General features: G+C 42.9%; 1 protein-coding gene across 2 annotated transcripts in view; it reads right to left on the reverse strand.

Annotated features, from left to right (window-relative positions):
• Window positions 1-379: 379 nt before the first annotated feature.
• The window catches only part of ATP2A2 (ATPase sarcoplasmic/endoplasmic reticulum Ca2+ transporting 2), a 55,950-nt gene continuing 32,412 nt past the window's right edge, over window positions 380-23,917 (reverse strand). Inside the window, exons 20-21 of one of the 2 annotated variants that reach the window (XM_066603265.1) lie at window positions 23,728-23,848; window positions 380-1,173 (exon numbers count right to left, since the gene is read on the reverse strand). In XM_066603265.1, coding sequence (XP_066459362.1) covers window positions 1,160-1,173; window positions 23,728-23,848 — 135 coding nt within the window. In that variant the 3' untranslated portion in view covers window positions 380-1,159. Of the gene's footprint in view, window positions 1,174-22,127; window positions 23,849-23,917 lie in introns of those variants that run through there. The other variant, XM_066603264.1, reaches the window with a different exon arrangement.

Consider the following 23,917-nt stretch of genomic DNA (forward strand, 5'->3'; position numbering starts at 1 on the left):
CAGAAAGTAGAGGTGAGAAACCCATGGTCAGACTTGTCCGGCAGTGGCTTATCTCCCCGAGGCGCAAAAAAGAAGTATATGACAGTTGAAATCAACTGCCCATTCTCATCCCTACTGAACATCTCTTATTGGAGGATATTGAGGATAGTCACAAAACCCCCATACAGATTAGAGGATTGTCCGGACCCAACATCGCATGTATTTGGCCGTTCCTAGTCATCACTTTGCCCGTGTCCATTTGTAGTGTCTGTCCACAACATGCCAACACCAGGCTCTGTCTGCACCTATTATGCCCACAGGTGGGCACAGTCTCCATTTTACTTTACAATTGACTTATTACTGTAATGCACAGAGGAAAACAAAATATACAAAACAGCCATTGTGTCTATAGTAGAACAAACTTTTATTTATTGGAAACCATGTCTGTATGATGCTTATGTCAGCAACAACTGAATTTATTTACAATTGTCTAGAGGCCAAACATGCGTTTGCAGCAACTGACATTGTTTTCTTGTAAGAGAAGCATCACAGTAAATCGTATTGCACCAAAAGGTTATCTGCTTTAGAATTCAATAAGTTACATTATTACAGTGCAAAAATGACATTTGCACACTTAAAACGAGTTTAAAAAAAAACTAAAATTTATGAAATGGTGACCTAGAGATTTACATTTTTAACATTCAACATCTGTAGCTTTTTGAATGAGTTTATAAATAGAACAAGTGCATATTATACAGAGCTGTTCATAAAGGAAATTATACAGTACAGATATCTGGCTACTTACAACTGGAAGCATGCACTACAATGATATTGTACATGAACCGATGAAATCTTACATGGCGGAACACAGAATCTTGGCTTGGCTGCTTAGATTATCTTCTCATTCCATTTGTTGCTAGAGGGGCTTCCAACACTGTATTTCAGGGTTTGCCCTCTAGCAGCAAAAGAATTTCTATAGCATCTTCAGTGTGTACTGAATAATCAATCGACTCCTTCGAATCTTCCAACACATTTAAATGTGAAGGTGATTTTGCAATTTGAGCACAATTTGAAGCACATGCCTTTTCTTGTCTCCATTTACTTTGAAAACTGCCTCTAAACACACACATGCACGCAACAAAGCAACCTTACATCTCTGCACAATTGTTTAAGAAGGGGATTACTCCAGTTGTTCTGAAAAGGAAAGAAGAGACACATCAGCGGTTTGGAAGTCTGCAGAAAAAAAAGGCTTGCAAGAGAATACATTGCACCTCAGTATGCATATGGCTGAGTCCAAAGCTAGAATCTAAGAACTCAAACATTTGCCCTAATGCTACACTAAATAGGAAATGCACATAGTACGTGGAATCTCAAAACATCTTTATCATGGTTCACCTTCAGGCAGCTTCTTATATAGAAAGAAAGGTCTACTCTAGGATCTAAGGATGTTTGCACTGCTTGTTAGAGGAAATCTATCAGCTACCCTTGGGGGCTCCTAGAAGCTCAAACGCCAAATTCGGCGATGTGTCCTATACTTCCCTTCCCTGCCATACCCCGCCCTGTCCTGTCAAAACTGCAGTTGAATGCACCCGACGCACTACTTGTTCTCTCATTTTGTGTGTGTGCACTAGTCCTATTATTCTATGTGCATGGCAAGTAATAGCCAGACGCATCCAGCGGCAGCTGTGACAGCGCATAATGGGGGAATGGCAGGGAAGGTAATTATAGGACACCGCCAGATTCCGCGTCTCAGCCCCTATGAGCCCATAAGTTTAGCTTCTGGGGCTCATACGAGCGGACAGACTCCCTTTAATATTACATTCACACTTGCATATTGAATTACGGAACTAAATACAGACAACCTATAAAAGATCGTTTCTGTATTTATCTACGTATTCAGTCATTTGTTCTTTATGAACACTTTTCGGAGGCAAAGTTTTCTTCATTTAAATCTATTTTGGGCTGAAAACCATTTTTTAAATGGTTTTTAAAAGACTTTTGTCTTCTGCAGCTTCTATATATCACTTTAAAGAACCTGCAGTGTCAAGAGATCCGTCAGTGAGACCGGCCACTGACTGCTTACTTTCCTTGTGCCCTCTCCTTTCCTTAAGGTTCTCATCAGCTATTTTATGATTGCTTTTGTTGGTCATAAATTAGCTGATAACACGTATAAAAATTTTCTACACTGATGCTGTAGTGCTGGCAGGATGAAGTGCACGCTGCACAGTCTGGTGCTGAGTCCACCTGATCCTCTGTGATTCTGTGTCAGGTCCTTCCCACTGTCCTCTGCAATACAACATGGTATCTTCGCTGCTTGAAAAGGAAAATGTCATTGCTCAGCATCTCCTACAACCTGCAGAGAAGACATTGCACACTCTGTAGCAACCAGTTCACTAGATCAAGGATCACCGCACAGCAGAGAGTGGGTTGCTGCAGCCTTTTTAGAAATTTTCTATTCCTCAAATTCAAATAACTTCAAATTTATCTGAGGACAGCTAGATGTAGACTTGTGTTTGAGACACAAGTTGTACTAGTCAGTGGTACAGTGTAATGTACCATATAACGTATTGTAAAACTTACCAAGGGTTTTCCAGGGAAATACTAATCATTGACTTTTGTGGTAGAACAGAAGCTGCTCTGTCTAGTTAGTGTAGTGGCCGATGCTTGAAATTGCAAGCACAATTTTTATTAAAATCAATGGCAGCTGTGCCTGTAGTTACAAGCGCCGGCCACTACACAGGGGTTGGAGCAGCAGCTTCTGCTCTGTACCTGTGTACTGTGGCACTGACAGCAGGCACCAAAGCAGCTGATCAGCTGGGGCCCCAAATGGTAAACTACAGCCGATCAACTATTCATAACTTATCCTGAAGATAGGTCATCATAGCTATTTCTCTGGAAAACTCATTTTTAAGTGGGGTGAAGTGGAAAACACAATTTGTTTTAAGACATTCATGGTGCAGCAAGAATGCCGTTATCTTTATGCTGTGTGTCAGTATGTTTACAGCAATACCAAGTGTGCAGAATTTTTTTTATGTAGTACTACAAAAAAAGAAAAAATAGCTTTGGAACCCATCTTTTGACCCCCATAAGTAATCTTCTAGTCAATGGGTCATTGTGAGGGCTTGTTTTGTGCAAGGTGAGGCAAGCTGTAGATTCTATTGCTACCATGTCGGGGTACCTGTGATTTTGTTCATTGCTTATTTAATTTTTTCTTGGAGGCAGAGTAACCAGAAAAAAAAAATTCTAGAATTCTGCGTTTTTCTGATGGCGTTCACCATGCAGGACTTATGTAATATTTTAGTAAATCTGACTTTTAGGCCGCCTGCAGACGGCCGGGTCGGATCCGGCTGCGAGAATTCTCGCAGCGGGACCCGACCAGAGCGTCTGCAAAGAGCAGCGCGGGCACTCACCTCTCCCGCGGCCCCGACTCTTTCATGTGCTGGCTGCCAGGCATCCGGTGCATGCGCAGAGTGGGGCCGGCGAGTGACGCGAGCCCCGCACAGAATTACAGCATGCCGCAATCTGTTTACCGCGCGAGATTCCGAGCGGCCAAATTGCACCCGTCTGCATAGGATTGCGTTTAATGCAATCCTATGGCAGCTTCCAGGGGCGGAAATTCCGTGGGAAATCCTGCCGCGGAATTTCCGCTCGTGTGCAGGCGCCCTTAGAGATGCAGCAATACAAATTTTTCTTCAGTTTGATGTGACTGGGAAAAAAAGGGTTATTTAAAAAAAAAATAATAAAAATTATTAGTACTAATCGGGAAGTTTTTAACTAGTGATAGTCTGATCTCCTGTACAATATATTCTTCGGTATTGCAGTATATTGTATATTATTTTTTTTCCTGTAATCATGGAACTCCTTGGCGTTTTCTAGTATTCCTATAATTTACGGTAGGGGTTACATTATGGATCAGCTACCTTTACTTACAGAATATAGCCATCACACACATTTAATGGACCATGATGTGCTTTGAAAATACAGAATGCACAGTCATTTTAAACAAATTTTACACAGAAAACACAGATCTACAATTTGCAAGTGTGAATGAAGTCTAAGTGAAACTAATGCCCCTTTTATACGGGAGGATTCTCCTTTGCCCTGGGGAAGGAGCTTGCAAATCTCATCACCAGCTCGTCCACTCTTTGGCAGCTCTTAAGACTACATGTTTCTCGCTGAAAATCGTGCAGCTCTTGCTCACTTATCATTCAGTGTTTTACATTCCTGTGTGAAAACACTGATCGATCCAGCATTTAAACTGCCCGAAACGTTAACAAGCTGGTGCCAATTATGATGCCAGCTGAAACTGAACGATGAGCGAGAACCTCACGATTCTTGTCCAGTCATTGCCAGGAGTTTAAACTGAACAATTATTGTTCAGTTTTGTTCATTTGAACAGTTTTCTTATCGATAATGGTTCGTCTAAACGCAGCAGAAGACAGTTTAGATAAGACTAACTATATTACACTGAGTATACACAGTAGTTCATAGGATGCTCTAGCAGCAAAAATACAGGGTAGGCCTAATTTTTTAAAAAGACAGTAATACATATCTACATTTTTTTCCACTCAATAATACCCAAGTTGACAGCACAGCTAGAATACTGGGTAATATATCTAGCACCCAGATCATCATGGGTTCTAGATCACACATTTCTGTAATGTGAAATTGCACCCCATCAATGGTTCCTAAATATTGAAGAGTCAATTATTCTAATTAAGCTGTCAATCTGGTTCAAAAGGGTCAATGCTTTAATTGAAAAGCAACGCTAGCAATCTAGGTTTTCTAAAAATCTGCAGTATTTTGCCATGACCCTATACACACAATCCCATATCACAGTGGTTAACAGCATTCATGTGCTCAGTGAATTTCAAATGGCAAACATGTTCATTAGTGTGTGGTTGAAGAAGTGTGTTAATTACCCCAGGTAAAGTAGTAGAGGTGAATGGTTAAAAGTAGTGATTCATCACACATTTTAGAATATAACCCGCCATTTATTTAAGTGACCTGTAGGTTCTTAGACTCAATTAACATCAGAGGATTTGAGTTGAATCCCATTCTGAACACCATATTACAGCTAAAGCTACAGAATCCAACATGGGTATATCCATGGTCATGTTGTCTTGTGAGCTCAAGAATGGAAATGGCAATTTCATATTGATAAGAGAAAAGGTTAGGCGAAACCACATTAAAACTACCTGATAGCTAGCTACAATAAGCTTGATGATAGAACATTGAGGAGGCCAGGTTACTGGATGAGATGCATCTACATTGTGGATCAGAAGACATATGAACTACTGGAAACCGATGCTGCTTCCTAACCATGTAGGAGGAGTTAGGGCAACCTCACACGTAGTGAATCCGCAGCAGAAAACTCATAGGTTAATATGCTTGAAAACCTCAGCGGCCAAATACACATCTAAATGAACTTTTCCGTTGTATGTGGTTTTTTTAGAAGTTTTCGAGAAATGGCTTGAACTGTAAACGCCGCGGAGTTCCTGCAGAAAAATCTGCTGCACAAATTCTGCAGCATTTACGCTACGTGTGAAGCAGGCCTTATAGGAAACATCAAAGATGTCAACTCTGAAAAAGTTAAAAGGAACAAAAGTTATAGAAAAAAAAAACACAAAATACCTCAGTCCCTCCCTTAAAATTTTGCTTTAAACACATCTCAACTTTTGAATGCAATATAAGATGGCATAAAATAAAATTTGAAAAAAAGTGTTCTAGACATTTCCCTTCTCCCCACAAACTAGTTTCTGGCTGGAGGAGTCTTTACCCACACTGGTCTGTCAGAAATAGTCTAAAGGACTATCCAACACTAGGCTGCAACCGTAAACTGTCAGAATGAATCCAACATTGGCGTTTTTGAAATATAAGACCTACCACGAAAATAACCTGCAGCTGCAAGAAAAAAAAAAAAAGAAAGTAGTGTACATCACCTCTCCTGCACTTTCCGGCGCGGCCGTAGCTTCTCCCTGGGTTCCGGGACTGATCATCTTCATCTTCTGGCTGGAGATTGAAAAATCCCCGTCTCCTGAAAGAGCTGGCTGCGATTGGCTGACACTTAGCCAATCACAGGCAGTGCTCGATGAATGTCTGATTGGTTGAATCACTACCATTCATTGAGCACTTTGTGATTGGCTAAGCGTCAGCCAATCAGAGCCAGCGCTTCCAGGAGGCGGGGATTTTTTAATCCCTGGCCAGAAGATGAAGAAGAGAAGCAGTGGCGGGACCAGAGGAGCAGCTGCAGGGGAGAGCGCTTCTAAGGAAATGTAGGTCTTTTAAAAAAAATAAATAAATCAATTTCTGCACCTAGGGCTTAGATTATAACTTTGACAGTAGGATTTCCTACGGTCAACGTTGTATCGCACATGAAAGTCGCGTTTTCGTGCAATGCGATGTAACAGGGAGGAAAGTTCCATAAGGAATCATGGGCTACAAAACCTTGCGTGTTGCAGGCATATCACCGGGCCAGTGGGGTTTGTGTGTCGGGTTGTTGCATGCTACAAAACATTGCATGTGAAGGAACCCATGGGAAAGCATGGGCTTCTCATACATGTGATTTGTAGCATGATTATTAAAAAAAAAAATCAAAAAAAAATCAAAAAAAAATAAAAAAAATCGCATGACTGTCACCCATGTGAAGGAGGCCTTAAATTCCAAAGAGTTAATTACACTGCAGTCATTTTTTCTCACTGCATGTGCTGCCATGTAAGTTCTATCTGGTACTGTAAATAAGGTCGTCGTCTTCCCTCAAAGCATTGCTTTTAGGAATCCTAGAATGGTAAAGTTGGAAGGGACCTCCGGGGTCATCGGGTCCAACCCCCTGCTCAGTGCAGGATCACTAAATCAGCCTCTGTTTGAGCATATACAAAAAAAAAGGGGCAAAAGTTTTAGAACACCTCCTTTCTTCTAGTTATTGATATTTCTAGTTTAATGTCTCAAATGTACTTTGAAATTAAAGCATAAAACAAAAGCTGAATAAAAATGGATTAACCATGTTTCACCATAATGAAATCATACACCACAGTGTAATGGATGGCGTAACAAAATGCTGTGGTAGCCCTTTTTTTTGTCCAGTATGCCAGTTGTTCACTTTGGAACCAGCAAGAGTGGCCTGAGACCATCACACTTCCTCCTCCACGTTTGATTATTGGGGTCTCGTGAGCTATCCTTTCACCTACTCAACAGCATACAAAAACACTGCAAAAATGTACCAAAGATGTCAAATTTTGATTGTCTAAGACCTTTCACTCCAATAGTCCACTGGAGGTACTGCTTGGCTAAGACAAGTTATTTTTTTATTTTGCAATCTTAGGAGTGTTTTTTTTTTTTTAAACTTTACGTCTGTTTACACCAAATTCTATATCTTCTGCACAAGTAAAGGATGTTAAGAGTTCACTTGGGCAGCCTGTTTTATACCGACAGATACATCATTGGCTTATTCAAATGAGAAATCGTTCATTTACTGTATAAGTGAATAAGGATAATTGTAGGAGCGCTATTTAAAACAGATCGATAAATTGTTATGCTTGCATAAAATGAACAAACGAAAAGTGAACGATTATTGTTCAGTCATTGGCTGTGTTTAGACTGGACTATCGATCACTTTCGCTCATTTGAAAGATCATCTGTCCAAAAGGGCCTTAAGGGTGCCTGTCCACAGGCGATTGTTCACTGCGTTACCCGCAGCGATAATCTGGCCGCGGGTAACGCAGTGAACTCTTTCCATAGCGTTGCTATGGAAAGCGCAGCCGCCGCATCCACGAGCAGAGAATCAGAGAGATTCTACGCTCGCGGGATCTAAATCGCGGCATGACACGATGAGCCCATCAGTCAGATAGGCTGACTGCTGAGACCTGTCAGTGCGCTCCCCTGCGGCAGAATATCGCTGGCGATATTCTGCAACGGCCAAGGCCAGGTGGGCCTTATACTCTACCTATCAACTCACAGATACAAGTCTTCGCTTCACAGTTGAAATAGGAACTTGTTTATTTTTGCTGTGAAACTGTGCCTGAAGATTTTGTGCTGTGAGGCGCCAATCGCACAAACTGTTGACTCTTAAACAGATTCTGCAGTGACCTTTGGTCTGCTAGACATCTTCCTGTCAGAATTTCCTCTAATTTTTATTTTTTTGATGGTACAGAAAACTGTACTGACTGCAACCTTGGCTTTCTTGCACGTTCTCTGTAAGGCAGAGCTACACTTTTACGGGTTGTCTGTCTTTGGTTAATTTCCTTTTTCTTGCCATTAAAGGGGTTGTCTCGCGGCAGCAAGTGGGTCTATACACTTCTGTATGGCCATATTAATGCACTTTGTAATATACATCGTGCATTAAATATGAGCCATACAGAAGTTATTCACTTACCTGCTCCGTTGCTAGCGTCCCCGTTGCCATGGTTCCGTCTAACTTCGGTGTCTTCTTGCTTTTCTAGACGCGCTTGCGCAGATGCATCTTCTCCCTTCGGCTGGTCTTGGAAGCATCGGCGTTTTGGCTCCGCCCCCTTTTCGCGTCATCGCGTAGCTCCGCCCCCGTCATGTGCCGATTCCAGCCAATCAGGAGGCTGGAACCGGCACACATCATGGGGCGGAGCTACGCGATGATGCGTACAAGGGGGCGGAGCCAAAACGCTGATGCTTCCAAGACCAGCCGAAGGGAGAAGATGCATCTGCGCAAGCGCGTCTAAAAAAGCAAGAAGACACCGAAGTTAGACGGAACCATGGCAACGGGGACGCCAGCAACGGAGCAGGTAAGTGAATAACTTCTGTATGGCTCATATTTAATGCACGATGTATATTACAAAGTGCATTAATATGGCCATACAGAAGTGTATAGACCCACTTGCTTTCGCGAGACAACCCCTTTAAGCCAGCAATGTGTTCTGTCCTAAAGAGCAAGACTGTCCAAATCCTGCCCTATAGAGTGTTGTAATGTGATCTGTTTCAACACGGTTATATAGAATCAGAAGGTTTGAAAGTAATCTACAAAGGTTGAGACACCTGTATGAATAGTTTTCATCCAATTTCAAACCATAATTTGCTTTCTGTGATGCAGAGCAGCTGTTCTTGATGTATTTCCTGAAAAAAATCCCTTTGGTTAAAATTATAAATTCAGCCTGTTGAGTTTCAGGTTTAAATTTAATTGGTTCAAAAGTAAGTTTGTTTTTTAAAAACAGTTTCACATTCGCTGGACTTGAATTCTGTTAATGTCAAAAATAAATGAAAAAAATTGAAGTGTTCTAGAACTTTTGAACAGTATTGTGCCTGTGCACAAAAGAAAGGAGCAGGACACCATTTCTGATAAATGCATACTGGATCTAACCCCTGATCTGATACAGCAAGGTATGGGTGCCAGTTTATTGCCTTGTGCGAAGAAGAGTAATAGGACTGAACGAATGAGTCCTAACAGAGCAAGTGATTTTTTTTCCCCCCTTTCTTTAAAATGTTCCTTTAACTAATTTGTTCAATACTTTAAATCACACTGGAGGAGATTTGCAAACTTAAATGAGCAGATACGGATTAAAAAATGTATTTTTAATACTAAATAGACTTACTAGTGTCTTTGAATAACCACTAATCATATCCTGTTCCACAATGTAATCTTCGCTAAAATATGTCAATTGTGACTTGCAAGGTCTTTGGAACAGAAACCTAAGCTAAGTAGTAGTCACCGCCCTCATCTCATCGCACATTTCAAGACAGGGTTTTCAGAAAGAACCGAAAATTGTACGTACGTTTTCCTAAAAACATAAACCCAGTAACCATTGTTGCAGACAGGGGGCTTTAAAAAAAACAAACCAAAAGACAAAAAACAAACAAACAAAAAAAGTCACCCTTAAATAAATCTAAAGCATCATAAATGCTAAAAATTCTAACACGACTAGCCCCGACGCAAGCCGCCTAACTAGCCCCGACGCAAGCCGCCTAACTAGCCCCGACGCAAGCCGCCTAACTAGCCCCGACGCAAGCCGCCTAACTAGCCCCGACGCAAGCCGCCTAACTAGCCCCGACGCAAGCCGCCTAACTAGCCCCGACGCAAGCCTTCTAACTAGCCCCGACGCAAGCCTTCTAACTAACCCCGACGCAAGCCTTCTAACTAACCCCAACTAGCCCCGACGCAAGCCTTCTAACTAACCCCGACTAGCCCCGACGCAAGCCTTCTAACTAACCCCGACTAGCCCCGACGCAAGCCTTCTAACACGACTAGCCCCGACGCAAGCCTTCTAACACGACTAGCCCCGACGCAAGCCTTCTAACACGACTAGCCCCGAAGCAAGCCATCTAACACGACTAGCCCCGATGCAAGCCATCTAACACGACTAGCCCCGATGCAAGCCATCTAACACGACTAGCCCCTATGCAAGCCTTCTAACACGACTAGCCTCGATGCAAGCCTTCTAACACGACTAGCCTCGATGCAAGCCATCTAACACGACTAGCCCCTATGCAAGCCTTCTAACACGACTAGCCCCTATGCAAGCCTTCTAACTAACCCCGACTAGCCCCTATGCAAGCCTTCTAACTAACCCCGACTAGCCCCGACGCAAGCCTTCTAACCCCGACTAGCCCCGACGCAAGCCTTCTAACACGACTAGCCCCGACGCAAGCCTTCTAACACGACTAGCCCCTATGCAAGCCATCTAACACGACTAGCCCCTATGCAAGCCTTCTAACACGACTAGCCCCGATGCAAGCCTTCTAACACGACTAGCCCCGATGCAAGCCTTCTAACACGACTAGCCCCGATGCAAGCCTTCTAACACGACTAGCCCCGATGCAAGCCTTCTAACACGACTAGCCCCTATGCAAGCCTTCTAACTACCACGACTAGCCCCGATGCAAGCCTTCTAACTACCACGACTAGCCCCGATGCAAGCCTTCTAACTACCACGACTAGCCCCGATGCAAGCCTTCTAACTAACACGACTAGCCCCGATGCAAGCCTTCTAACTAACACGACTAGCCCCGATGCAAGCCTTCTAACTAACACGACTAGCCCCGATGCAAGCCTTCTAACTACCACGACTAGCCCCGATGCAAGCCTTCTAACTAACACGACTATTGCAGGATCATTTGAACTTGAAAGATAACCATTCAGCGTAAACACAGCCAACCATTGAAAGATAATTTGTTCATTTTATGCAGGCATGAAAATCATCATTGGCTTGTTTACTTATCGTTCGGTTTAAACTGCAAATCAGTCAGGCATTCAAATTCACTGGGAAAAAGAATAGAGTTCTGCGTAAGGAGAATAAAAATTCTATAAAAATGTTTTCAATCAGCAGTGACTGCAACATCTGCAGGGTTTAGCTATGATGAGATGTGATTAGATGAACAAGTCTTCATCTCTTCACTCCTTTCTGGGGAGGGGGGAAAAATAAAACAAAACAAGCATAATATGAAATCTAGGTAATCCCTTCCGTAGGACAAGGGGATAGACAGGAGGGTGCAAATGTATGCACGCTCATACGCTCCTTTCCCATCTGCTTTGCACACTGAGTGAAAAGTGTAACAGTTGTAAATTCAATATTCCTGACCCCACTTCCAGCGGCTGTCGCTCCGGTTGTGTGCCATCAGTATGATTTTGAGGCGATTTTAAAGCCAAGAATCTTGGCATGTCGATCTGATGGAGTTGGAGCTACAGCCATTTGAAGTAGAACGACCTCCGTTTATCCAAAATCATGTTCTTCTCCTGAAGAACAAGCTGGGCTCGTCCTAAACCTTAGGGAAATTAACCCTCCTCATAACAGACATTAAAAACGGGAACAATCCTTCTTAACCAGCAGGGTTGTTGATCCGGGTCTTGGAGTCTGGTAGGAACTTTCAAACCGTTGATCCAGGGATTATTCTGACCCCCAATTGGCTTATTAGCTTCTGTCTCCTTGGGGTTTTTTTTGCCTTCCTCTGGATCAACAAGGTTGGGGTGGAAACAGGCTAAACCAGATAGACATTGTCTCCCTTCAGCCTAACATACTATGTTACCATGTTCTGAAAATGTAACTTATTGTAGATTTTTAATTTATATATTGTGTAAATATATTTGGTGCAGAAGTTTGTTGATTTAAGTATATTTTTAGCCCTTAGTGACTAATTTTAGCCTTAACCAGTAAACTGTTCCCCCTTGTGTTCCAGTGGTCATACCTTTATTGTTCGTCAATGTAGCTGTGCGAGACCTTGCACTCTGTGGGACAAGTTCTAATATTATAGGAACCAGTTTCTTGTACATAGTGTATTAATTTTTATTTTTTGATGTGGGATAATTGGGTAAAGGGTTTTTTTTTTTTAATGGCATTTACCATGTGGTATAAATATTATGGTACCGTATATTCCGCCGTATAAGCCGACGGGGAGTATAAGACGACCCCCCAACTGTCACCTTATACACCGGGAATACAGCAGAGCAAAGAAAGAAATCATTACTCACCTCCCCCGGCGTTCTGTGGCGCTGCTGCAGGATGTCGCTGCCTCCTGGTCCCCGGCAGAGCATTGCTTTCTGGACGCGGGGCTTGAAACCCCCGCCTCCAGAAAGCTAATGCTGTGATTAGCTAACACACGCCATCAGCCAATCACAGCCATTCAATGACATCATTGAATGGCTGTGATTGGCTGACGGCGTGTGTTAGTTAATCACAGTATTAGCTTTCTGGAGGCGGGGGTTTCAAGCCCCGCATTCAGAAAGCAATTCTGTGCCGGGGACCAGGAGGGAGCGACATCCTGCAGCAGCGCCGCAGAACGCCGGGGGAGGCAAGTAATGATTTTTTTTTTGACACTTTCTTTTTTTTGTATTACCGGCGTATAAGACGACCCCCGACTTCAGAGCAGATTTTGGGGGGTTCAAAAGTAGTCTTATACGCCGGTATATACTGTAACTATTCTACGGGTCATTACTATTATAACACCTAATCTAAAGATGTTATGTTTTACTACTTTTGCAACATCACAGCTGTAAATTCCATATTCTCAACTCCACTTCAAACGGCTCTGATTCTATTAATGCTACAGACACGCTTTTGGTGTCATTTTAAAGCCAAGATACAATGCCATAGCACCAGAGCTACAGATGCTTTAAGCAGAACAAGCTCAGTTCATCCAAAACTGTAATGGTTTGTGTTCCTACAGAAGGCACGCTGTTCAGTGTAAACTGTGGAGAATTTTTTTTTTTTTGTCGAAGTAAAAGTTAGGCCGGGCTCACATGACCGGATTCCGGCTGTGATCCCGGCTGTTTACCCTGCATATGGAGCAGAATTGTATTGTGTATGGCAGTGTACTCACGCAGGCGGTCATACACAGTAGTGTTTTTTTCTGTTTGTATTTCCTGTGCCAGCGTTTAGCGATAACGCGTGTACCCACAGCCAATACGCAATGCAGTAGCCTATGGGCAGCAGGTATATCTGTGACCATAGAGCTCAATAGGCTCCATGTTTGCAGATTTCACACAAAAAAACAAAACAAAAAAAACCGAGCATTTTTCTTCAGCTTGCGGAATACCCACTGGTGTGAAGGAAACTTCGCAAATACATGCCTTTCAATGCCTGCAGACGCCGATCGAGGAATCAGCTATTAAAATCTGGCCGCATGAGACCGGCCAAACAAAAAAAAACAATTGAGGGGTGGCTTGATGACACCACATGAGACTCATGCAAACACAATGCTAAATTAACAAAGTCCATTCAGTTCCTCGACTAGATTGCTGAGATGACTAAACTAATTGTTTCCGTTATTACATGTTTACACAATGCTCTGGGACAGGGTGGAGATACTCGATGCCTACTCTTTTCCAGATTCCGATTACACCCCTCTTTCATAGATGGGTGCGCGCTCCATTTGGAATTCCTTGGGGTTTCCAGGCCCAATATTACTTGACAGTATGATTGTTTTTCTGTTATTCTGCGTTTGTTATTGCTCAAATTTATCACCACACATACTGCGCATATAGCACAAGACTCAGATAGCCTCCCAAACTCCCTTGAAGAAACCCAGACTTATTTAGCTCTCACTCCATCCTTACAATGGTTATACTTTCACATAATGTCAAAGGATTCAATTCCCCAATCAAAAGGCAGGCCTTCATACAATATCTTAAAACCAAGCCTGATGTCATCTGCCTACAGGAAAACTCACTTTTCCTCCTCATCTGCACCCAGGATCTCTCAATTCCCAATATTCACTGGGTTTTTCCTCTGTAGCTGCTCAAAACCACCAGGGAGTCTATCCTTTTACACAACTCGCTCCCCCTTATAATAAAGCCGAAACAGACCCTTATGGTCGCCTGCACACGGGCGGAAATCCCGCGGCGGGATTATCCGCAGGATTTCCGCCACTGAAAGCCTGCATAGGAGTGCATTACAATACGCACTCCTATGCAGACGGCCACGGTTTGACCGCGCGAAATGTCACGCGGCAAACAAACCGCGGCATGTCCCATTTCTGTGCGGGGCTCGCAGAGCCTCGCACAGAAACGTCACTCACCCGGCCGCCGGCTCCGGTCTGCGCATGCGCCGGCTGCCGGCACATGAAAGAGCCGGGGCCGCCATGCGCTGGTGAGTACACGCTCGTCCCTGCAGGCGCTGGGGTCGGGTCCCGCGGCGAGAATTCTCGCCGCCGGATCCGACCCCGCCCGTCTGCCGGCGGCCTATGGCAGATTCGTTATAATACAGGACACCTTACATGAACAGAATGTAGTGTTGGTCAACTCATAGGCCTCTGTCCACAATCCTTATAAACTACTTTCCCAGATTGCCAATAAACTTAAGACCCTGCACAAGGTCTCCATCTACTGAATGTGAGATTTTAATATGGTCCTCTCAACCTCCCTGGACCGCACATCCTATAGCTCCGACAAAATCAGCCCAAAGCAGAGCACCTGGCTAAATTCCACATTGAAAGAATTGGCACTGGCGGATAGTTGGGGAGAGGCTCATGGCTCAAGCAGGGGATACACCTTTTTCTCAGCCCCCCATAAATCCTACTCGCTCATTGATTGGATACTATTCTCCACCCACCTTCTCCCAGCTCTTGCTCAGGCGAGACATATTCCTTGCATTTGGTGAGACCACGTTGCCAGCTCTCCTTGCAATGGAACCCCTTGTCCATATTAGACGAAACCCAAACATTTCAGGTATATTAGTGCAGGAACATAAAAGGAGTCTCTTCGCAGATAAATATCCTCCTCACTCTTTCCAGACCTCACCTTCCTACCAAATCTAATCGCAACACTAGACGCGTTTGCCGACGACTACGGCCTAGTAGTAAATATGGATAAAGCAGAAGCTCTCCTAAAATATTCCCTCACGTACGCAGAAATTCAAAGCTCAATTTCGGGTTTAAAGCCTCCCCAAACTAAATTACCTACCTGGCCATTAAGCTTACCTCCTCCCTAGATGCACTATATAAACGGAATTATCCCCCATTATTTCCCTTCTATATTTTCAGGTTCAGGAAGACCACAGTGGGCAGATCTGGAGGCTTCCCTTCTGGCCCCGGTTGAACTCAGGACAGTCTTCTGGGACAAAAATATAAAACCCACAACAGTTTAACATTTATCACTATCACCTTTTCTTGATCTGGAGAAATCGGTTTAAATATTCCATGGTGTCATCTTCCCCTCCCCTGCTACTGGTTTATCCCTTATCAAGTATTCGCCGAGCTCCTTGAGGGACAGTTTTCCATGGTGGCAGACCAGTGGCATCACCTTATTATACCACTTTATGCCACTTGGCAAACTCACCGCGCCACAACAACTGTTAGAGAAAAACTCAATCTTAGAACTTCTATGGTTTGAATTGTGGCAAATATACAGCTTCCTCCGATTTTTGGTGGGGCCCACTAACACTCTTATCATCCCTACGGCGTTTGAGAGAACCTGTATGTGGTCTCCATTGCAGACAGACACAATTTCCCTTTTGAATGCCAATGTGAACTAACCCCCTTCGGAAGCTAAACTTTCATTCATGCAGCACTGGGAATCAGACCTAAGTATTTCCCCTCTCCCTACCCAGATGGTAACATTGCTGTACATCTCAAAAGGTAGTCATCAAGTAACGATTGCCAAATACTTGCTTAAAATCCTACATAGATCCTACCAAGTCCCCTCGATAATCCATAAATATATTCCAAATACCTCTCCAAACTGTTTTAGGGGATGCAATCTCCTAGGGTCGACATCCCATACGTGATGGACGTGCCCGGTGGTGGTCTTTCTGGAGACAGGTGGTCAATCTCATAGCTAAGGTCTTGGCTAAATAGTTCCCCCTTTCCCTGTCATCCGGTCTCTTGGTGGACAAACCCCTTGGCTTCAACAACCAACAGCATAAACTTTCCCAGCATCTGCACGACCGCCAGGATCTACATTGCTTTCCAATGGCTTTTACCTACTTACACTTAGGCCGATTATAAGAACCTTAAGAATAACGCTATATGAAAAGCTGTCGGCCATGAGGAAGGATAAAATTGAGCCATTTCTCAAAATCTGGCAACACCCTACCTGAACCGACTTTTCAACACTTGAGTGAGTTAGATCAGACTTGTCTTTCCCTCATAAGAAGAAAGGAAGGTAGGGGTGGAGGGGGACAGGGAAGCTGAAACTGAAAGTATTAGGGATAAACCACTAGGGTGGAAGCCAAGCTGGGAGGGGAGAAAAGGGAAATATAACACACCTAATATACTTTAATGAATGACTGGGGAGGATTGGGTAGGTAGGGGGTAAGAGAAAAGTTTGATAAGCAGAGGGACATACGATATCCTGTGTGGACGTTAAAGGTTTTGTTTATATTCTTGCACCTTTTTTTTTTTTGAAGATACCTCCTGCGTGGGGAACTTGCAAAGCCTTTCCGATTGTTAAAAAGGCAGGTATTTCAATTAACAAAATTTTGGAAACAAAAACGAAAAAACTGAGGGTTACTGAAGATATTGACCACATTAACTTCTGCTTGCCAACCAGCAGCTTTAAAAATTTTAGGACTGGTAAAATTGTATCCCTTACATTAGGCTAGAGCTGGATTATATCTGGTCACTTGAATAGTGGTAAATAGCAGAATGGCTGCATAGCTCATGGTTTCCTACTGCTAGGGTAAGGCCTCATGTCCACAGGCTTTAAATCCGCAGCGGTTCTCCCGCACACGGATCCGCAGCCCCATAGGGATGCATTAGACACCCGCAGGTAGTTAAATACCTGCGGATGTCATTTTTCCCGTCAGGCGTGGATCCGCGTGCGGGAAAAAAAAATGGACATCCTTTATTTTAGTGCGGGTCTCCCGCAGGCTTCTATTGAAGCTGCCGGCGTGCCAAGCACATCCGCCGGGCCGAAGAAAGAAGATCCGTCCGCGAAGGGGAGACACGCATCGCCCGGAGCAGGCGAGTATATTCTTATTTTTAGGCATCATGTCCGCGGGGCAGGAGGGACCCACTGCGGATTCTACATATAGAATCCGCGGCGGGCTTGATTTTGCCCGTGGATGTGAGGCCTGAGGGGAGGGGAGGGAGAAGAAAAAAAAAAAAAAAAAAAAGGCTCCTAGCCATTGCAAAAAATTTCATCTAGAGCAGACTTTTTGCAATTGCTGCACATGAACTTATTTCCCATTAGCGAAATATTGAAGCTGCATTCTAGCAAATTCAGAAATTTTACTGCAGCTCATAAGCAACCATAATTCTCAAATCAGCCTTTGACTTGACCTTCCAGAAACTTAAGTCTATAAAACCAAAGAGGTTCACCTTACAAAAAGGCACATTATGACACGAGTAAGATTCCTTTTTTATGAGTTGCAGTAAAATTAAAATCAATCATGAAAACTAATCTCATAAAATCCCCTAAATTGGACAAGGTATTGAGAATTGTAATGCTCCTGGTTAAAAAGGCAGGATAATTAGGTAATATACTACGAAAGATTGATGAAATGCAATGGAAAACAAGTAATACAAGACTTTCCTGGCAGCTTTGATGTCTGAGACTGTGGCGTTAAACACAGCTTGGTCACTAGGAATGCTCGCTTTTAATGTATCCATTTATGGACATAGTAGGCTTGAACCTCTTTCTAGCAAAAATGCTTTGAGCCAAATTGCTATAGATGGCAGCTGTATCTCCAACTAACCAATTAAAAAGTAATAAAAGCTTGAGCTAAATATAATGCCACTAATAAAATGATTTATCAAAACAGATGCTTGTTCCTGCTACAAAACTGCAGCTCTAACTCATTGTTAACTCACTTTTCAAGATCTCAGCTTAAGGCTCATTTACACGCAATCTTTCAAACGATTGAAAGATTAACAGTTTTAGCGCTAGTTTTGCATAAAGTACTAATGGGCACTAATGTCCATTAGCACTTTCAGCTTCATTTGCTTCAAATGCTTCAAATGAGCCTCGAGCAGCTGTTTGCAAATCCCAGAATGTGGTCTAGACTTTGCACTCAGCTGCATTGTCTTTGCACAGGCTCTCAGCTGAATACAAGGTAATCAGCTGCTCCTGTGGAGAACAGTGTGCAGTCCCTGCAATCTCTCCCCAGCCGAACAATGGATTTTATGCTCACCTAGAAATTGTTCAGCCAAAGAGTGAAAGATGGAAGTGTTTACATGCAACGATTATCACTCAAAAGCCAAAGTTGAAACAAATTTTGAGCGATAATTGTTGCGTGTAAATGGGGCTTTAAGGCGATAAGGCTTTCCACTTCTTTTCCAATTTTGGAGCAGAGAAACGTAATTAAAGGTTTATTTAAGCTTTCAGTTTGCAACGCTATTTTTTTCTGGAACGAAGAAATCTAGCAAGACTCAAAAGGAAATTAATTTTTTTTTGCAAACCCGTTGAGATTAATAAAGGGGGGCGGGGGGGGGGGGAATTCCATTTCTCTGCTCCAAAAACAGGACTGACAGAAAGCCGGCTGATATACGTTGTAATCTGATGCATTTAATTCCAATGCATCATATCACATGATCGTATTCCTGAGTCGTAAAAGCACCTAGCCAAGCCAATATAGCGCCAGGCATTTTTACGTCGGGCCCAGAAGATAGTCCTGGAACTATCTTTTGGGCTGGATTAAGTCGGCCACTGCATGGACTCCTATGGGAGCCCATGGCAGCATCCACACGTGGATGCTCTCCTCCCCTGGTGCAGGCTCACCTGTCCTCTCCTCTCTGCTGGCTCTCTGCAATGGGAGGGGCGGGGCAGAGCTAAGCACCGGCCCACCTCCTCCCATTGATGGCTTGGACAAGGGGTGGGATGTGGGCGGATATAAGCTCCCACCCTCTACCTGTCCCTTGGCCATAGCCATCAATGGGAGGAGGCAGGATGGGCCAGCGCTCAGCTCCACCCCCTCCCATTCCAAAGAATGAGCAGGGAGGAGAAGAGAGGTCAGCCTGCGATGGGAAGGGAGGGAAAAGGAGCAACGGCATGGTAGTCTCAGCGCATATGAGCCAGGACCCATGCCATCTGAATGGGCGCACTAACGTTGGATTTGTGCGCCCGCGCACCAATTTTCTCTCTCTCAACATAGCGTATATCGGCCAGCTGATATATGCTCGTGGGAAAGAAGCCTGACCCAGAGATTTTACACACACAAAAAATACAATTGATGACCCAAGAGCAGATCAGCTGGGATCTACCACTTGGGACCCCAGCTAATCAGGGGGCAATAAACAGGGGTTGGAGCAAAAGCCGATGCAGCTCCCATTAGAGCTGCACCAGCCACTACACAGGGGTTGGAGCCAAGGCTTCCGCCCTGACCCCCCCAGTTGCAGCGGCACCAACAGCTGGTGAGCCCCAGCTGATTGGATAAGTCATCAATAGTATTTGGAGTGGAAAACCCCTTTAAAGCCAGCACTGAAGTCTGCGATTCAAGGACTACAAGAAAATATCTTGAAAGAATTGAAACAAATTATGAAAGTTCTACAATTCATAAGTTTTATTTGGTTATATGGAATATTGTTCTATCATGTAACCAAGGCCTCCCTCACACAGGCTGTTTTGTATAGTGTTTAGTGCTAAGTTTTCAGCGCTGCGATAAACGCTGTACAGCGCTCCTATTCTTTTCAATGGGGCTGCTCACACAAGCGTTAAAACGCTGCGCTTTGACAGCGATGTAGGTTTCATATTTGACAGTTTTTCAGCTGTGAGTCGTCAACTGAAATAAATGGGCAGTGGTTTCAGTGCTGCTGAAAATGGAGCACAACTTGGTACCGCGTTTTTACAGCGCTAAATGCAAGCCCTAGCTATATTATCTAAAAAGAGAAAGGAATTCTCACCTAGCAGGCGCTGTCCAGGTCCCTGATGCTGGTCTCCAGAGCTGCGGGCACTTGTCAGTGCTGACAGAGGATCTCTAGCTGGTAACAGGGTTTTGATTACCCTGCCTCCAGCAAGAGATTGCTCTGATTGGTTCATCGAGCGCTGGCTCACCAAATCATTGCCATCGCTCGATGAACCAATCATAGCCTTTCAATCTCTTGCTGGAGGCAGGGTTTTTAAGCAAGAAATGCTCTGTCGGCACCGATAAGTGCCTAGAAGCCTGTTGGCGCTCCGGAGAGCAGCCGGAGGGACCTGGAAACGCCTGCTAGGTGAGGTTTTTTTTTTTTGGTTTTTTTTAAAAGCTCCGTTGGCTGCATTTTCAACTGTGCTGAAACCGCAACCAAAACGCCTGACAATGCTGCTGAAACTGCAGTAAATGCAGTGTTAAAAAAAAAGCTGTGTTTCTGCAAACACCTGTGTAAAGGAGGCCTAAGGCTGTGTCCACATCTGCGTTAGGCCTCTCAGTTTTTAGGATGAGAACCATTTTGGCTCCACAAAATTAATAGGAGAGGGAGGATACGCATCTGATCACTTCTTAATGCAGAAAACACAATTTTCCACATCGGAATTCCGCACTCAGAAGCCGCCTATTGATAAGGCTAAATCCACGTGGATCTGTACCAAAAGCCATGTCAGAAAGATGCGGATTCTAGTACAGAAGTCACATAGAAAATTCCACAGCGAATTCTGCTGTGTGAACATACCCGAAAGCAGGAGCTGTATTTCTAGAGAGCTCCATCAACAAAGCCATTCTAACAGTGCCATTAATTTGACTACATCCCGCGACAATATCGCCTTCCAGAAAATTGTTCGGAGCACCAACAGTTACACCATAAACTTCAGTTTGGTACTGGGGGCGCTCAAGTTCTTCCACAATTAGATTCTCGCTCTTCATGTATGTAGAAGAGTTGTGCCTATACATAACTCAAACTTTCCCATTTTCAGCAATTCATATCTTTTGTGTTGATTTGGTGACATAAGGTTTAAATGTGTATACCACTTTAGAGAAGACAAGCTTTGGTTTTTGGTGTAACCCAAACAAACAGAGACCGTAGTAACCCAGAAACTCATTAAAACTTAAGACTAGAATTAGACTCCAAAAGCCATACAGAATACTGACAAGCACTTTGAAAACAGCGCTTTGCATTAGTTCCCACTTGGTTTCACTGTAGAATGTTGTACCCAAAAAAAGCAGGCAACCTAAGCAACATTGGTTCTCTTGCTGCAGTTCATAAAGATCCTCTTGTAAAAAAGGCACACTAGTCAAGTAATCCTCCATGCCAGTATTTTATCTATATGAAATTCACTCTAGATTTGGAAGGCAAAAACTGAAAATTCCTGAGTTATGGAGTTCTGTATGCCCAAAAAATTCCACTTACCTGAACAGCACCCGTCCAGAGACCCTCAGCTGTCCTTTACTATGCTACAGGTCAAGTCACTACAGTGCCAGATAAGTGGCAAGTTCCATAAATCTTGCCAAAAGCAGTCTGTGCCAGAAGTCACACATCATAAAGTGTCCACCTTACTTAATACATGACACTGAACAAAAAAAGATGCTAAACTCCAAACTTCCTGCAACTGCCTATTTGGTTATCCCTATTGCGTGTTTGAAACCATTCAAGGCAAGAATGACACCAAAGATTGGCCATTAAAGACTTTAGAATCCGCAGGACAATGACACAACTGACAAGTTCTTTTTGGTAATGTGTGATAGTTACTGCTCAAGTCAGGACCCATATGTCATCTGTTCTAAACATCAAGTCATATCAGACATTTAGTACAGATCTATTGGGCTTTTAAACTTAAAGCTAAACCAGACTGGTGGAGTAGATTCTGCATGAGAAGTGTAAGTGTAGGACAGACTCACTGCAAAGTATTGGGAAACTTAACCACTTTTATTCTTTAGCAACAATACAGACTAATTTCTTGCATCGTTACATGAACCGACTACGACGGAGTGTTTAAAAGGCAATGAATACTCACTTTAGTTGATGAGTGTTGGAAGGCATTTGGAGAAAAACACCACAATTAGGACGGTTAATGACCTAAACTTTGGTGGCTGAGGAAAGTCAACCTGAAAACATGCTCTAACAGTTAAATGATGGTCATTAGTGTCACTTTAAAATAAAAATAGATCTATACAATATGTTCATTTGGTCATGTGCTATTTACACATTTTACAAAATAAAACAAAAAGTTAAATACAAAGTTATTTCCCCAACTCTGGTTAATACAGGTTAGAAGAATAACTTGCAATGATAACAGATGGATGTTTGCCCACAACTGAAATATAATCCAGCTTTATCGTTGCAGTGCAATTTTTTGATCACACGCATACATAACAAAATGTTCTATGTAGAAAAAAGGATTAAAAAAAAAAAAAAAAGAAGAAGAGATAAGGAACTTATGGTGATAAAGCATTCGTAAGACAAGACTGTTTCTCTGTCCATTAAAAGGTTTTATTTTTTTTTTCTAGGCTGTGAAGTATAGCCCATGGAATGGGCAACATTTGGGGGGAAAAAAATAGATTGGCTACAATAAAATACATTAGACATTTAAATAAATAACCTTAAAAATATATGGAAAGAAAACAATGATTTGAACTTTGGGAGAATCTGCACAAGCAAGAATAGGCATACCTCTTACAGAGAATCAGACTGGTGTAAACAGAGGAAATCAATGAAATGAGAGACTGGAAAACAAAATACTGACTGAGGTAGCAGTTATCTGCTTAGTGCAGAATAAAAAAAAACTGGCTTATGGCTAAATTAAAAAAAAAAGCCCATGAGACAGACAGTATAAAGAGATCAAATCAAATCCAAAATGACCATGCAGAAACCTCATGCTTTGTACTTTTAGTCAATTAATATCACACATTTCCTAAATCTGCAACTGATTTTCTGCAGATAATGTCCATTGGATCAAATTATAGTTTCCTTTTTGCTTCCTTGTGTTTTTGTTTCTTTAAATTAGAATGGATATTATGAAACTGAACACTGTACATGCTCCCCCCCTCCATCTACAAAAAAAGAAAAAAAAAAAAAAAAATTGCATAAAATAGTGTTAGTCCTCTGTACATATCAATTAACACTACATGAAAGGGGGAGGAAAAAAAATCCCTCCTCTTGTCTGCACTGCTGTCAAGAGGTTTGGGTGGGGCAGATAGGAGCAAAATTAGAAAATAAGACCTAGTATGAGAAACAAACTTGCCTTCACCAGCACTATGTTCATGTGAAAATTCAGCAGAAATAGACAGTTGCTTTAAACAAAACAAAACAAAAAAACGACCAGGTTAAGTTAAACATTTCCATTCTGTAAAAACGTCAGTCAAGACCAAAACATCTCAGTAATGTTAGTGTCGGTGCTGTAAAGCCAGATAACCAAAGGTAAGGTAATGAACACAAACGGCCAAGAAATCCCCTCAGTGCATGCGGAAAAAGTGCACGGTTTGGCTGCAGGCTTTTCACACTCTTTACCAGGTTCCAAGTAGTTACGGGCAACAAATTTAAGTGCCTCATCCAGAAGTATAACAGGTAATGATATTTTCAGCACCATCAACCACTGAATCAAGTTCAAAGGAGTAATCTGGAAGATAAGCTATATAAAGAGAAAAAAAAAATAATTTAGCAATAAGGTCAGCTTTAATTGTTATCATTACCGTATTTA

This window comes from Eleutherodactylus coqui, chromosome 5, assembly GCF_035609145.1.
Source record: "Eleutherodactylus coqui strain aEleCoq1 chromosome 5, aEleCoq1.hap1, whole genome shotgun sequence".
Lineage (NCBI taxonomy): Eukaryota > Metazoa > Chordata > Amphibia > Anura > Eleutherodactylidae > Eleutherodactylus > Eleutherodactylus coqui.